We start from the raw sequence: 17,756 nt of genomic DNA on the forward strand, positions 1-17,756 counted from the left end.
GCTGAAACTCATCAGCACTATTTCAAAACTATTCTTAGAAAGTATAATTTTATTGAAAGAGTAGTTAATGCTTTGTGTAGAATTCCAGCATAGGTAATGAGTCAGTCAACAGTAAGTGGACTCAAACATGCTTGGGACAACTTGGGACAAACATACGTTTATACTCAGATGAAAAAGTTAAATATAACAATAATAATAAATGAAAAAAAAAAATTAATTTAAAAAATGGGGCAGACTCGATGGACCTCTTGGTCTTTTTTTCTGCTATCATATTTTATGTCTCCTAGAGTTGGGTTTTAATATTTTGTATGTTATTCAGTAATGCAATGCTTTTAAAATGCTTCTTTTGCTATATGCCCACTCCTACCATATGAGCTGGGTTGATTATTAATAGCAATCTTGCCTCATAAGCAGGTAGCTTTGACTAAGGCCCTTCTAGGCTGAAAAGTATAAGCAGTGCTTGTTCCTATGCATCGTCTGTAATGTTTTAATAAAAGTATTTTCAGAGGATTGACATTTTCTTGCTATATACAGTATACGACACTGTGCTTAGTCTAGGTGGAATCCATTCATATTTTGAAGTAAAAACATATCTAGTAGACTAAGAGAGAACATTTTCTCATTTAGTGATACTCATAGTGTAATAAGGGAAGCTTACATATTTCAATGTGTATTAAAGTGTATTTTAAAAATGTATTTTCTCCGATTATTTCATAAAGTCATATTTCATAATGTCATATTTTCTACTGTGAAACATCTGTGTGTATGCAATTTAGTAAAACATTTCTACTTTAAGCCTAACTGAATTCTCAATTTTGTATCAGCTGAATAAATTCTAGGTATGTCTGAACAAGTGGTATGCAAAGTCTTACTGTGTATTTTCCTTAAAATAAAAAGCAGCCACAGCCTGAGTAGAAAAGCCTGTGACCTGCTAGCATGTTGTGGAGTAGGATGCTTGCTCTCTGTGTGGAAGTGGTGCTCTCTCTGCAGAGGTCCAGCACACCCCCTGCTGATTCAGAGTCTAAATTTATCAATCATCAGGGAGTATGAGTTTTGTTGATTGCAGAGCTATAGGTCTAACTCTGTAAGAGGTGTGTCGGACCTTTTCACTGTTTGAGGATGAAATGTCCACAATGTCTGCAGCTACACAGGTCAGTGAGGTCTTGTTTTGAAGCTCAGTTTCTGCATGTTAAATACATGTATCATATACAGTATGTCCATAGCTTTTTGCAGGTTCATTTTATTGGAAATTATGTTACACATTAGAATAATACCAACAAACCTAAAAAAAACAATCCACTGTTCTTTCATTGTTTGGTGATTCCTGAAGACATAGAACAACTTAATGCAAAAAGCGATTCTTTGTGAATGTAAAACACACAGCAAGTGCCATTTGCTTGGTTTACAAGGTTTTTGATTTTGTGCAATGAGTGCATAATAAATGGATGTTTTGTCAGTCCATTGTGCCATTGTGTTTTTTTTTTTTATTCACAGGTGTCACAACAGTGCTTACTATGACAACTCTTAGTATCAGTGCACGGAACTCACTGCCAAAAGTTGCCTATGCTACAGCAATGGACTGGTTTATAGCTGTATGTTATGCCTTTGTCTTTTCTGCACTCATTGAATTTGCAACAGTGAACTACTTTACCAAGAGAAGTTGGGCCTGGGATGGAAAAAAAGCACTCGAAGCAGCAAAGATAAAGGTACTGTTACAACACAGTGTGCTATCATGTTTGTCAAGGGTGTATATTTAATGTGGGGTTTTTTTTGCCTGCTTTTGTGTTGTGTTACAATGAATAACAAAAAATGTTGTGAGCACACCTAAAGTCTGACCTTGAATTGCATACTTGGTTTCCGATATTGCAAGTTAGCACTGGGTTCCAACCTGTGGAAAAACAAGAGAGGTAAAACTAAGATTTCTGTTGATTAGGTTTGTCCTGGATGTATATGCATCTGTCTACATCTCTCTCAGCCAAAATTGTAAGTGCCACACACTTTCTATTACAACTTTCATGTAGGTAGTTGTAAAAAAAATAGTAATGGACTACAACTAGTAGTAGTTAGTCACATTCAATTGGACTTGATCTGGAAGATTGAATATTTGCAGTTTATCCAAGCCACATCATAGGTTATAATGACTGCTATGAATATGTCATAGCATTTATAGCCTCACAGGTAACAATCATCCTAATCCAAATATAATGGAATGTGTAAACACAGATTTTCACTGCCCAAGAACAGGATGTGAGGCATGAAAGCTGCAGAAACCCTCTGTTGGAAAGTACACTCCTTGGTTTTGGGAAGTCCAAATATACAGTATGTTAATCCTTTGATTCACATTGCTGAAGGTTTTTCCACAATCACAATCAGCCTTGACATATTCCATGGTGACTGGAATAAGGTGACTGTGCTAGCTTTGTGGATCTAAATGCAGGGATATGATCCTGATACTCAATAGAACTAAAGCAATATCTTGGATAAGCTGAAAATGTTTTCAAGATTACAGACCAAGTACAATTGAGTGTGACTAATTTCTACTAGCTTTACTACTGGTGCCTAACATGCAACATGTTGACTTCTGTTGTGCGGTTCACCATAAGGTTGTCCAACAGTAGTCATAGCCCAATGTTATGAGGGAAATAGCAATGCAGTAAACATAGGGTGAGGTTAATTAACTCTGATTACTAATGTGGGGTGAGGGTTACCAGCACTGCTACTGACCACCAATGCAGGGCATGGCCATATCTAGGGGGGTGCTGGGGTGGGCTGCGCCCCCCCAGAATTCAGTTGTGCCCCCCCAGGCTGACCTTTTCACAGATGTTGTGCCCGGGCTGATGAGCCCCTCTCCCCATCCCTGTACTCAGGACTGGGAGAAGCAGAGGGCAACGTGGTACAGTGTAGTGAAGGTTACAGGACAAATGACAGAGAGCAGGCAGATTGCGAGCTGTGCTATGCTCTCGCTTATTGTCCTAAGACAGCAGATGAGAAGGGATCGCTCTTACATTGGGCTGTACACTGACTGTACCCTCCCTCTACCCACATGTTCTGCTGCTGGGAGATAGTTTGCACGTAAGGAAAGAGTGTATGAACGATCCAATGTAACAGTGACCCCTTTTCATCTGCTTTATAGAGGAGTGCTCTAAGGACAGGATGGGACAGCATAGCGCGGCTCACACCTCCTTACAGCTCCTGGAGGGTTGGGGAGTGAACCTCATGGCAGGGGAATTGTATACAATGGGGGGGGGGGAGATTTATGCTAGAAGGGGAGATTGGGGGGATTTGGGCTAACAGAGGGATTGGGTGGGAATTTGGGGGCTAAGAGGGGTATTTGAGCTTGAAGGGGGAATTTGTGCTAGGAGGGAAAGATTTGTGCTAAGAGCAGGGATTGGAGGTATTTATGCTAGGAGGGGGGATTTGTGCTAAGAGCAGGGATTGGAGGTATTTATGCTAGGAGGGGGGATTTGTGCTAAGAGCAGGGATTAGAGAGATTTATGCCAGGAGGGGGGATTTGTGCTAAGAGCAGGGATTGGAGGGATTTATGCTGGGAGGGGGGATTTGTGCTAAGAGCAGGGATTGGAGGGATTTATGCTAGGAGGGGGGATTTGTGCTAGGAGGAGGGATTTATGCTAGGAGGGGGGATTTGTGGGAGAGGATTTGTTCTGGGAGGGAGGGGATTTTTAGAGAGGACTTGTGCTGTGAGGGTGATTAATTTTGGGGAGGGTATTTTTTTTGGTGGGGGTAAAGATTTGTGCTAGGATGAGAAAATTGAGGAGAAAGAGGATGTGTGTGTTCGGGGGGGGGGGTGATTTTTTTTGGGTGTGGTAGATTAGTGCTCTGGGGAAATTGGGGGGATTTGAGCTAAGGGGTTGGATGGAAGGGTAAAGATTGTGCTGAGGGGGGATGTAGAGGGGGAGGAGGAAGAATTTTTTCATTTTTGTTTGGGGAGAGTTACAGCTGTCAGTGGTTTATTTTTGCTTAGGGGGTGAACGTGTTGATATGTGCTGTTTTTTTTATGCTGAGACATGATGCTCACACATGATGGGGGGGGGTGCAGTTTGTCGTCTTCACCATAAGCTCTAGATAACCTTTAAAGACACAGCCTCCATCTACACAGTGTATAGCTGGCTGCTATATTACAGTTCTAACCTGTGAAATTCCCTGATTAGAATGGCAGTGTAGCTGTAGTAGAAAGTTACACAAGGAGCAGATCAGTCTGTAAGAGAATCTGATCTCAGCTATATGCTGTGTGGCATTTATGGAGGAGATCTGCTGAGTGCCCAGACTGTGAGCAGTGTAGGGAAGGAGCAGCTCTACTGAGTGCTCTGCCAGACGTGATCCTGTCCTTCCTTCCTGCCTTTCCCAGTTCTCTTCCCTGCTAACCCCCTGCACCCTGCCCTGCTGACCCTTGTCCTCTGTCTTACTGACCCTTGTCTTCTACCCTGCTCACCCCTATCCTCTGCCCTACTGACCACCTGTACTCTGTCCTACTGACTCTTGTACATTCCCCTACATCTCATCCTCTGCCCTTCTGACCTACTGCACACTGCCCTGCTGCCTCCTCTACACTGCTTTGATAACCACCTGTACACTGCCCTACAAACTGCTGACCATATCCTCTGCCCTGCTGACCTCGCATCCTCTGCCCCCCTGACATTTTTAATGCACCCCCACAGCAGATAGGCTAGATCCGGCCCTAATGCAGGGGGGTTTGGTTACAAGCATTGCTACCGGCCACCAATGCAGGGGGTGTGGTTAGCAGCAAAACTTGCAGCCCACCTGGAAAAGATGTCAGTCATTCTCATCCTCCAAGACCATTCTTAATCCTGCTTATAGGTTACCTAGTCTCCCTTCTGTGAATTGGGCCAAATAAACACAGCAAAGTGGGACATTGTTTAAAAAAAGGAAATAAATAAAAAAAGGAAATAAATATGGAGGCATTTCTAATACAAAAATAATATGTCAGAAAAAGAAAATTATATATGGGGCACTTTAAGGTATTAAGAGGGCACATTCTTAGGGCACAATATCTGTACGCATCTCATAACTTCCTGTTGTCAAAAATGTAATTCTGTCAACAGGTCAAATATTTCTACAACTGACCACAGGGCGGTCAGTGTGCTCTAAAGGTCACATATAAACCTCAGCTTGAAATCTGACCTTAAACCCTTGTTCTCCCTCGCCTTTATGTTTTATTCTATAATAGCTTTAATACCCACAGAGGTAATTACTTGTCATGAGACAGGGTTAGTTGTTTTTTCATATGAAGCAATCATACATAGACATTTTGTTTTCCTGAAAGACCAACATAACACAGACCATTTCCCCTAAGATGTTCCTTTATTTATCTGTAAAAAATCAGTTGTTGTTTTTCTTTTTTTAAATCTGAACTCTTTGCCTTAAGAAAATATGCTGTAACATATTTTGCTAATATTCCATCATCTATCCACAGGTTTAAGCCAATCATACATAAGTGTTTCTTGCTGATTGCAAATTATATGTATGAATGAGGTTTGGGTTTACCACTTCTATGTGTATGAGGCGAATCTTTTGAGTTTGATCTTTGAGGTTCTGTTGATTTTTTGTGAAAATTCACCAGGGAGAATTTTTTAAGACCAAAATGCACAGCATGACTTTTGAACTATTGCTAGCAGCCTAAGGAAGGGCCAATAAGAAGGCTTTTGAATAAGCTAGTCCCCTCACAAAAAAAAGGGAAGGGAGTACAGAATTACCATAGTATCATTATATTGGAAGCAGCTGTAGGAAAAGGATAGAGAAAGCTGACAAACTAGGGTTACAAAACTGTACTTTAACTCTGATTGCTTTTTGGGCAATTAAATCCTTTGCTATGTTTTTGTTCTTATTATTGTACACTTTTTGTCTTTAATTTTATTTTGTGGGTCACGTGAGATCGGCAGTCCCTTTAAGCTGTAGACTTATCTTTCTGATGGGTGATATTTTGTGGTTTTCATTTATTTGGGTGTTTTATCATTTGGTTTTTAATTTTGAAAGGACCTTTATTTTAGGCTAAACGGCTCTTTATAGCAAGGCTTCCCTGTTAAAATAGGGACGTTCATTTCTAGCACCTGATGAGTCAGCAGCAGTAAAGAATAGCTCCCGTTTCCTCAGAGGGAATTTGCAATATAATAACATTGTTTTAAACTCCACCAAACTGACCCTGCAAAAGTGATGATCAGAGCTATTCAAAATGGCTAACATCCAAAACTCTCAATAAACCACCAACTTGGCTTCCTCAGATAAGGAAGAGGATGCTAACCATACCAGATTATCTCAAGCCATGTTGAAATGCCTAATGCCCATTATATAAGACACAGTAGATGTTGTTATTGAAAGCATCTGCACCCTGCATCAAGATATGCTTGTTTAAGAACAAAAACTATATGAAACGAAATCCAGGATCATGGTTCTGGTGGAGGAATTAGACAAGCTAAAAAAAACTCCATGAAATTTTCAAGCACCATGCCTTATTGAAGGGCAGAACTGATGATCTAGAGAGTCACTCTCACAGAGGTAATATAAGTATCATATAAGGCCATATGAGACCTATAAGGCCTCCTCAATTGCCAGTTTTTGTGCACACAAACTTCCCTCTCTGCTGAGGTTAGAGGCATCCTGTGAGGTACAAAAAGTCCCACAGATTCAGCCAGCCTCAATCAGGTTGTTGATTCCCCTGGCCTGTCAATGCGAAAGACTTACACTCCCCATTGTTTTTCACAGACTACTCAACATAGGTTTTAAATAAACAGAAAGCTTTTAACACGTTTTGCTCTACTTTGTTTCAAACAAGATTTGTTTCATAATAGCCCACCTGGCTACTCTATGATTCCAAACATCAGAGGACCAACAACATAGTTTTCAAGATCTTGCAGCTTGTGGCTCTTTTTCTTCATTAAATTAACAATCAAGGTACTTATTACATCTTATCTGTCTGTATATCCAGTAGTAGCAATACAACCAATTCAGTGGTCTTCCCATTACATAACTGATTTTCCCTTGCCTAGAAATGTCCCTCACCCCTTATTGGCACTTATTCCCTCATCTTCAGAATGTCTGTGGATGTTACTCCATGCTCTCCCTACATCTTCTATTCCCTTCAATCTTCTACCAGACACTATGTGGTTGACAGTACCAGGACAAGGTCACTAAGTGCCCAGGGTGAAGATGGAAAACTACAGCCCCCAACACTATCACCACACCCAGGTGGAGGAGCGTATGGGGCTAATAGTGGTATGTGCAGCATATGGGATTTAGGGGTTAAAACACATGGTAATTAGGCCACATAAGGTCTCCCTCACCGCTTGTCAACTGCTCTAAAATGCCATCCATTGTAGCTTGCTCTTTAGGGGGCTACTACAAGTGTAAATGAACCCCCAATAGAGGGAGGAAGCTAAATGGCTCTTGGGGGTGGTTCTGAGGAGGGGAGAGGAAGTCTAGGGTTGAGTTGTTCCCCCACACTCTGTACACTTACAGTTTACACTTTAGACTCAGCATGGTACCTGCCAGGAATGAAAGCAGCTTCTGCTTCTTCTCATCTTGGTTCATGTGATATGTCACATGACGAAGGCCAGGCTATGGAGATGGAGGTGTGCGGTCAGCATTCACTCCCTTCCAAACCCAGCAGGCTTCTACTGCAGGGAGGAATGACCAGAATTATCCCTCCAACAGTGTTGGGTCACTGACCTTCTGACAGGAGTGATGCTGCAGTCATTCCTGAAAGTGAGATGCAGAGGAGCAGGAGAATCTCCCAGTGTACCCCCATGGGCATTGATTGGTTTCTAAAAATCTGGAGCATCTTTTCCCACCCCAAGGACAGCAGTAATGTGGCGCGCTGTGCACTCTGCAATTATTGATAGGTGTGGTCAACAAAGCCTGAGCCTTGTACCTAAAATATGTTTTCACTGTTGTGTTACAGGCAAGAGTCTCACAGACACAAATAAACTTTAGCAGAATCATTAAAAAGTGTCCACTACATATGGTTTTTAACACACAGAAAACCGAGAGTTGACACTGTGGAAGGTTCAAGAGTACATTATGCAGAGTCCTGCAGTCAGTGTCAGATTTAGGAATACATAAAACAGAGTTCAGAGGTCAGGAGTGTATAATGCACATAGTGCAGGGGTCCAGGGTGTGTAATGCAAAGAGTTCAAGGGTCAGCAGTATGTAACACACATAGTGTTGCAGTCAGCAATATTTAATGCACAGAATGCAGGGGACAGGTGTGCATAATGCACAGTAGGGGGCAGAAAAGCAAAATGAAAAGAGTGCAGGAGTCTATCACAATTTCCTCCCCAAATACTCCTCCTAGTACCAATATTATTCTCCTACAAATCATCACCCAGCACAAACACCAATCCTTCAGTTTTGCACAAATCATCTCCCCCCTCCCATGCATAAATCCCCCCTAATCCCCCTCCCAGCACAAATAATACAACTCAGTTTGTCCTCCTAGCATATATTCTCCTCCTCTAAACCCCTCCTTTAAGCACAAATCCTCTTACCCCACAGATCCCTACTCTCAGCACAAATCCTCCCTCCCAACATAAATCCTTCCAACCCATATTTCTATATATCACAAGCCCTCTCATTTTACCCCCCCAAACACCCCCTACATACACAAATTACCCTGAATACAAAAGCTCTTGTCTCCAAATGCCCCTCTAGCTCAAGTCCTCCTAATCATTCACAACAGAAAGTCTCTTCTCTCCCCCTTCTAGCACAAATCCTCCTAGTTTCCCTTCCTCAAAGACAAATTATCCTTAGTGCAAATACTCTTCCTCCAAATATCCCCCTAACACAAATCCTCTTAGTTCCCCCATCTCCCCTTCAAGCACAGACCTCATAAACCTGGATCTCAGTGCAAGGGGGTCTCTACACTTCCTGGCTCCTCCTTGAGCTGTGTCATAAGACACGTCAGAGCTGAAGAGAAGCCTAGGGGAAGCTCCATTCTGTGCTCTGATATTAACTGTTGCTATAATATACAGCTGGCTGGGAGAAATGTGTGGGCAAGTGCCCTGGATGCCCAGTTCTAGTGATCGCCAACACTGCAGCAGCACACTGGTGCCCCCTCCATGGTAGCACACTCTGTTAGGGGCACAAACTCCTTCTGACCCCCCCCCCCTTAACTTGACCCTGGGGGCTATTTTACTAAAGGCATATACACTGTTCACCTAGCAAGTGAAGTTTCACTCTGCAAGGGAATTTTCCCCAGAGCTTATGGTAAAGCTTTACAAAAGATTCAGCCAGCAACTCTGCTGTTTTTCAGAAGTTCAAACTCTCCAGCAGAATGTATACGTTTACATAGATGAGGCAATTTACCACTGACAGGGGTGATTAATTGATCAGCTTTTATTTATTCCTATAAATCCTTCATCCCAAAAGGAAAAAAAAACATGTTTGCTGTAACTGATTATAAAGTGTGAGTTTGGCTTCAATTTGTTATTGTATTCACTTCTGCTAATATATTTAAAACTCCCACCCCCACCAGACTGACAATGCTTCTCTCTGCTGTGTCCTGTGCTCATTCCTCCAAAGTGGTATCTCACTAATACAGGAGGTGTATTACTGGCCAGACCACCAGTTCAAAACAGAGGGGAAAAAGCCAAGGATAAGAAAACTGATGCAGCCACCACATCTAATGATTGGTAAGCTGCAATGTAATACATTCTTGGTTTTGGGTTTAATACCACCTTAAGTTAAAAAAAAAATCAATAGTGCCTTCCTTCTCTGTCTGCTCTTGGAAGCTTTATTTACACTGTAGAATTTAACGTGATACTGGTTGCTTCTAGATGTACAGTAATACACTTTTCATAAATGTATTGTTAACTTGAGAATGATTTCTTGGAACACCAAGGGACTGAGATCCCCACAAAAAAAACATATATTGTACCATGATGAATAAAAGCAGCGCAAACAATAAATAAATAAATATATATATATATAAACACACTAGCAGAGTGAAAATATGACACAAAATATAACACTGTAAATATACACAAATATTTAAATCATTTGACATAAATCCATCAACTGAAAAATGAAAATTGTAGTGAAGTGCAAAGTCCTTATTGATCCACCAAAATCACCACATGAACAACATAACGATAATTGATTGAGTAAAGTGCACTCAGATATCACCATGTGCTCCAGAGGAAAACCTCCCCCAATTCAGTAGCACTCACCAGATAGGCAATAGCGCTTATGGTGAGTGTCAGCATAGTACAGATCAGCAATCAACAAGCCCTTCATAAATTAGAGACTGATATGGTGGCGGGACATCCTCCAAACTATTACACTCCGTAATCAAGGAAAGATGTAAAAGAAAACTCATAGTGAGAATCCATTAAAAACCATTTATTGGGTAGAAAGTATTGTACTCACATGAATTAAATGAAAGCATGCCAAAATTTCCACCCAACACTGATTTGCTCACAAAATGCCCTAAGTGCAGCAAGCCTCATGCTATTGTAGCTTATTGCCTATAGTCATACCCCCTTGTTTCCACCCTTTGTAAGGGCTTTATATTATTATGCAGAAACCATGATTCACAGTTACCCATTACACATCAAACCACTATCACACAATGGATTATTATCTATTTATTAATGGCCGGGAGGTGTACTATGAAATATTGGCACTTACAAACACCATCCCTCAGTGCTTATGGTGAACCAAGAACTAAAAAAGCCTTTTATAGCTTGTGAAAATGAATACTGGTTTCAACAAAGACAAGAAAACACCTTTTCAAGAGGTGGAAATGCATTATTATTCTGTCATTTACCCAAGATGAACTGCAAACCATAATGCACACTTTTCAATATACTACCTGTTATGCTAGAGAAAACCTACCAGGCTCTCTGCATAATTTGAAATTATAACTAGGCTCAGGTACCTATTTATACAGTTTAAACCAGGGGTCCTCAAACTTTTTAAACAGGGGGCCAGTTCCCTGTCTCTCAGACCGTTGGAGGGCTGGACTATAGTTTTAAAAAAAAAACTATGAACAAATGCAGACACAGTACAGGAGATGACCATAGACTGCGGACACAGTACAGGGGATGACCAGAGACTGCGGACAGTACAGGAGATGACCAGAGACTGCGGACATAGTACAAGAGATGACCAGAGACTGCGGACATAGTACAGGAGATGACCGGAGACTGCGGACACAGTACAGGGGATGACCAGAGACTGCGGACATAGTACAGGAGATGACCAGAGACTGCGGACAGTACAGGAGATGACCAGAGACTGCGGACATAGTACAGGGGATGACCAGAGACTGCGGACACAGTACAGGGGGTGACCGGAGACTGCGGACATAATACAGGGGGTGACCAGAGACTGCGGACACAGTACATGAGATGACCAGAGACTGCTGACATAGTACAGTACATCTGTAAGTGCATAAAAGTCATACATTTTATATGAAATATAAAAGAGTCAAAAATATTTTGTTAGTTTAGGCATACAGAAATAGTAGCCACATAAACCCAAGAAGGTATCAATCCAAGAGATATGAGTGTCTGTTTGCGTGACTAACCTCATAGCATTGTACCCATGGATGCTATAATGATACAGTATGCATATACTGTATGTGCCTTTGCTAGAAGCCATGATTATTTCATATGTGTGGTGGATCTGTACAATGTCAACAGTTTCTATGAAGGAAGGAGTGTGGTCAGATTTCCAGTGTCTTGTTATTGTCAATCTTGCTGCCAGTAGAACATGTGTGATTACTTGTCTAAGCATGGGAGGTTTAGTATCAATCTCTAAGAATGCTAGTCTAGGGGAAGGGATTTCCTATCATTTTCTGTGTTTGTGAAAATGGTCACCAGGGCAAATACAGAGGCACTCTACCTAATAGACAGTAATAAAAACAAACAAGTTTTGGCTAGAAATATAGTATATTGTAAAAAATGTTGGTGAGGTTTAATTCCTCTAGCTATGGAAGTGTTTTTTTCTGTTCGTATGTAAGATTAATGAATGTAAACTAGATGAGTCTTTCTTTTATCCTTTTCTCCTTTGTTTTTTATTCACTTTTCATAATTTACTTGCAACAATGAGATTACTTGGGAAAAAAACAGTATGGGATAATGTCATCACATCTTTATTTCTTGTTATTTTTGAGTGATCCTGCTGTGGTTTTTATTACAAAAAAATTAGAAATTAATTTGTAAAAACAATAGTAATCAGTTGTCCCATGGTCAGGATACTTAATAAGAATGTAGCTCATATAAAGCCGTATACATATGCTATATTGCATTTGAGATCAATTTGAGACACTTCTGAGATCATTCAGTGTATTAACAATTGCATTTGACCTCCTTCTGAACTGCATCAACCCGCTTCAAGAAGGTTTCGCATTCCCACTGACTTGTACGGGGAGAGAAGAGGTTCTGACACAAACAGAAGCCTGTGCACAGAGGCCCTAAAGAGGTTTTTGCAAAATAAAATAAAATCTGACATATTCTTTTTCTGCAAACAGGTGCAATGCTTCCATTTATCAAGACAGTTATAATATTTTGCCTTTACTAAGCAAATTTATATCACATTCTTTCTCAGTTTTACTTGTGGAGTCAGAAGTTACAAACACCCTTTAATTTTTAACGAAATGACTAATATTAATATTCAAATCTCACCTCTGCCTGACTGGGATAAAACAAGCAAAAATGATCAATAGAACTTTTGTTATATGAGAGAAAAATAAATAGGGAATCTATAAATATAAAAGAAATAGAACATAAATATCTAGGGTATCCTGTTGCTAAACAGTTATTGCACATCACAGCAAGGGTCATATTGCTTAAAGCTAGTCTGAAATGTCTGGAGATGCATCACTAGTTTAAGCTGTGTGATATGAATTATTATTGCATTCCACATTAAGGGTCAGTTTGCTACAATTTGTTTTAAATATAAAAATGCCATGTGGTGAATTTAAATTCTGTCTTTATAACAGTGAGATGATTAAGATGTGAAGCTGCTGAGGAAAGTTTTTTTCTTCCACTAAAAACATACAAAATGTAAGCAGCAAAATGTGAAAAAGCAAATTGTCCTCAGTGGATGAATCTCTAAGAATAGTTTGCTATTTGTGGTCTTTGAAACAATCAGATCTGATTATTTGATGAGACCACTGTACCAAAGACATGTTCGCAACAATAAGCTATGATGGCAAAATTGCAAAGGTAGCAGGTCATGATGGCCCTAAATTTAGTTTTTCGAATTCAATGGACTGTTAGGGTCCCCCTAATTGTCTTTTGGTACACCAATTAAAGATGACCTTCATACAATCAGCTACATTCACAGTTGAAATGTACATACACCAGCTATTATTTTTTTTGTTCAGTTTTTGGTTCTGTTTTTTACCATTCATATTTAACCCCTTCATGATGGAGGACAAAACAAATCCTGAACTCCTGAACACAATTTTTCAACTTTGACATGTGTTCATAAAACTGTACATATCATCAGAACTACTTAGTGTAGATTATGCTTTGTTTTTTCCAGAAAAAAATGTGGGCAACCCAAAATGAATCCCCCTGCTCCTGACAATCACAGTGATCCCATATATTTGTATTTTATTTGTTGTTTGTCATCGTAGTAGAGTCCAGAAACAATGATGCACATTTGCTTTTTTTTTAATATCACCTAAAACACACTGACACTAACTGACACTGCTATTAATTAAAAAAAAGTTTTTTTTTTAAATCCTGTCTACAACACACTGACACTGACCTTGACGTTTGACCCTAACCCTGACATTGACGTAGATCAAACCCTGATCTACCTACTTTTTTATGATTGTGCTCCCAGCCCAAATGCATGTACACATATATTTGGCCTCACAAAAGAAGACCCACTTCAGTAAGTCTGCATATATCTGTATACTCAGCAGCAAGGGGTTCCCCTTTCTTTCATTTTCATATGTTTCTTTCTTTTTTCAATGTTATTATAAAGGGAACATACAAATATAAACTAGTACTGGTCAAGCTAGAAAACGAAATTGCAATATCTTTTGTTTTACAAAAGACAGCCTTGTAACTTGTTGTACCAAAAATAAGTAAATAATATATATATTATATATAAATATATTATATATATATATATATATAAAATAAATAAATAAATAAATAAATATATATATATATATATATATATATATATCTTTGTTATTCATTGTCATTAGTAATGAAACAGGTATAGACCCATTGCTGGGATGTAAACATTCTCTGGTCCATAAGAAGCATGCTGTGGTTAAATGTACAATTTAAAGCATTCTGTTCAAGTGTAAGACAAATTTGATCCTGCCAGAAATCTTGTGAGCTGATAACTGCATGTGCTGTGTTACAGTGTCTCCCGTTCTTGCTATGGACCACAAAACACTTCCACTTCCTTATATTATAGAAAGAGAAGGAGGGTTTTTTTGGGTGTTTTATAGTGCTGTCTTATGCTGCTCATCCATAACTAAAGTTCAGTGAGTGAGTGTTGTCACCCTAGGAAAATGTGTGATTGGCAAGGTTACCAGATGAAAATAAAGAAAAGAAAAATACCTAAAACAAATGCAGCCACCATATATAAGAACTATTGACAAACAACACAAGGTTCTGTATAGATGGAATGATCTGTTTGTTTCAAACAGCTATTTAGTAAAAGAAGCACACATTTTATACATTACACAGTGTTAGGCACACAGCTAACCCTTTGATCACCCCTAGATGATAACCCCTTCGCATCCAGTGACATTAGTTCAGTGACAGTGCATATTATTATCCCTGATCACTGTATTAATGTCACGGGTGATGTCAGTGTCAGTTAGTCAGCTAGTGTCAGATTGCCCACCGCACTATCATAGTCCCACTGTAAGCCGCTGATCACCGCCATTACAAGTATAATTTTTTTTTTTCAAATTGATTGGTCTTTTTTACATAATATAAAATAAAAAAACTGTGGTTATCAAATACCACAAAAAGAAAGCCCTGTTTGTGTGAAAATAATTATATCAATTTCATTTGGGTACAATATTGCATGAGCGTGAAATTACCAGTTAAAGTAGGTTAGTGCTAAATAGTAAAAAATGGCCTTGTCATGAAGGGGATAAAACCTTCCAAAGCTCAAGTGGTTAAGTCAAATTAATGTTTCATTGATTTGCTTTCAGAACGGAAATCTTTCTACTACAATTTGTGTATTATAGTTCCTTTGCATAGTCTTAATAAATATGGCAGAATATAATGTACTGAAAGTTGGTATTCACTAATTACTACTCAAAGATAATCTTGGGTAATTATTTTGCATTGTAACAGTATCAAGACTAGTTTTTATGATAAATAGCAAAAGCAGATGTTTTACATAATCGTAATACTTTATGTTGATAATGTTGCATACGGATAACTGGAAATAAGTGCTGAGAATAATACCACTCAGTAGTAGATTCAGACTAGGGCTACATGGACAATTAAATCTCTTCGGTAATGAGAGATTTTAACACTTGGCAGTCACCACATTTGCAGCACTCTGGAATCAGTGAGCTGCCAATAAGATGATTGTCCACTAGTGGTTACATTTCTCAGTAGTGAAGAGATTTAATTATCTGTGCAGTGCTAGTCTTATTTAGTTTTTTAGCTTTGTGTAGTTTCTTAAAGGGAACCTTTAATAGAAAGACAGGGCTGCCATCATTGGCAACAAGAACTCTTTTTGGTGTATTGCTATGAATAGAAATTCAGAGTTAACTCCAAGTAATGATGCAGAAAGTACCTAAAGCTGAGCTCCAGGAAAACAACTAAATGAAAAGATTATACTGTGTATGGAAGTAGTTTTACCTGCCAAAAGATTTTTATTTTTGCCCATCCAATCCTGCTATTTTCACAGCTTTGCCACACTTCACAACCCTGCTTGTCAAGGAAAGAGACCTAGACCTATTTTTTTCTCTGAAGAAGTTAAAGGCTAAGTACACTTTTGAAGCATGCAACAGGTAACATGCTCCACCACCTCCCCAGTCTGGTTGCCACCTCATCCCTTTAAAACTGAACATATTAATTACACAGGCTCTGTGGCTGATTAAGGTGGTAATTAAACTCAGTGCCCTATCTGCATTAAATTAGCCTCAAAACCTGTGTAATTAATATTTGTTTGGATTTAATGAGGTGGCAACCCTACCCCCTGGGCATCAGGCAGGGGTTCCTCTCCATGTTGGGCACGTACAACTGCGTGATTCTTTCACAGCAGTCTGTTAATGAAAAAAACTACAAGTCCGGTCTGCTACTGTTTCAGATGGCTTGTAGTTTTGAGAGTCCATTGAGCATTGACACTTCTTCCACCTTTCAAGCAGGTGACCCACACAGAGGTATATGCATTAACCAACTGGCAATCATGGTATAGCCGACTAATGGCTACAGTACGGTTGTGCAGTTCTGGGAGGGCATCATATGACATCCTCCCAGAACGTGCCTTCCCGCACGCCCCCAGCAGCACGCACCCGGCGATCTCCAGGATCGCTGTGTCCTATGGACACAGCCAATCACATGATGTGGTAAAAGGCCAATCACAGCAGTCTTTTACCATGTGATCAGCTGTGACCAATGACATAGCAGATCACAGGGTAAATGCAGTTGCTGGTTATTGGCTGCACTTTCCTCACACTGTCACAGCGTGAGGAAAGTACTGCCTATAACCGGCAATTGTTGTAAAACAGATCGGCACTGATCATCAGGGCACTGATGATCAGTGCCCTGATGATCAGTGCCCAGCAGTGCCACCCACCAGTGCCACCCACCTGTGCCCAGCAGCTCCTCCAAAAGTGCCAAGCAGTGCCACCCATCAGTGCCCATCAGTGCCACCCACCTGTGCCTGTCAGTGCCTAGCAATGCCAACCACCTGTGCCCATCAGTGCCTAGCAGTGCCGCCCAGCAGTGCCCACCATCAGTGCCACCCAGCAGTGCTGCCAGTCAGTGCCCAGCAGTGCCGCCAGTCAGTTCCATTAATCAGTGCTACCCATCAGTGCCCATTAGTGCCACCTATCAGTGCTCATCATTGCTGCATATCAGTGTAACATCATCAGTGTTGCCTATCAGTGCCCATCAGTGCTGCCTATCAGTGCAGCTTCATCAATGCACATCAGGGAAGGATAAAAATTACCTGTTTGCAAACTTTTATAAAAGAAACATAGAAAAACGTTTTTTTCCACATTTTTTGGTCTTTTGTTGTTAATAGCGCAAAAAATAAAACACCCAGCGGCGATTAAATACCACCAAAATAAAGCTCTATTTGTGTGAAAAAATGATAAAACTGTCATATGGGTACAGCGTTGCCTGACCGCACAATTGTCGTTCAAAGTGCAACGGCACTGAAAGCTGAAGCCTGGGCAGGAAGGGGGTATATGTGCTCGGTAGGCAAGTAGTTAAAGCTGGAATACATGTCTGCAGGAGCCTGACATTGCACCCATGATCCAATGAACATGGGTGCAATGCTTTGCAAACCTCTGGGGGAAAAAATAATAATTGCTAATTTTTTTCAGTACAAAAATATATGTATTTATTTATTTTTTCTCTACAGGTAAACATATCCTTTAAGTAACACATACAGTCCCTGTCCCTCCCTTATCCTGTGACTGGACAGTGAAAAGAGAAACATGATAACATTTTTCAAAAGGATAGGTCAACAATGTCAACTTTCATTTTCTCTTGCTACAGGTTTTATTAAAAATAGGCTTAAGTCTTGTCATGGGAGCAGTTTCAGTCAGAACT

At 40.0% G+C, this 17,756-nt stretch overlaps 1 protein-coding gene across 1 annotated transcript in view; it reads left to right on the plus strand.

The window, feature by feature from the left end:
• The window catches only part of GABRA5 (gamma-aminobutyric acid type A receptor subunit alpha5), a 282,141-nt gene that overhangs the window by 253,262 nt on the left and 11,123 nt on the right, over positions 1-17,756 (plus strand). The window contains exon 9 of the mRNA XM_089693487.1: positions 1,495-1,706. Coding sequence (XP_089549613.1) covers positions 1,495-1,706 — 212 coding nt within the window. The remainder of the gene's footprint in view (positions 1-1,494; positions 1,707-17,756) is intronic.

This window comes from Staurois parvus, unplaced genomic scaffold, assembly GCF_062004578.1.
Source record: "Staurois parvus isolate SC_StPar_1 unplaced genomic scaffold, SC_StPar_1.0 ptg000634l, whole genome shotgun sequence".
NCBI classification, from domain to species: Eukaryota; Metazoa; Chordata; class Amphibia; order Anura; family Ranidae; genus Staurois; species Staurois parvus.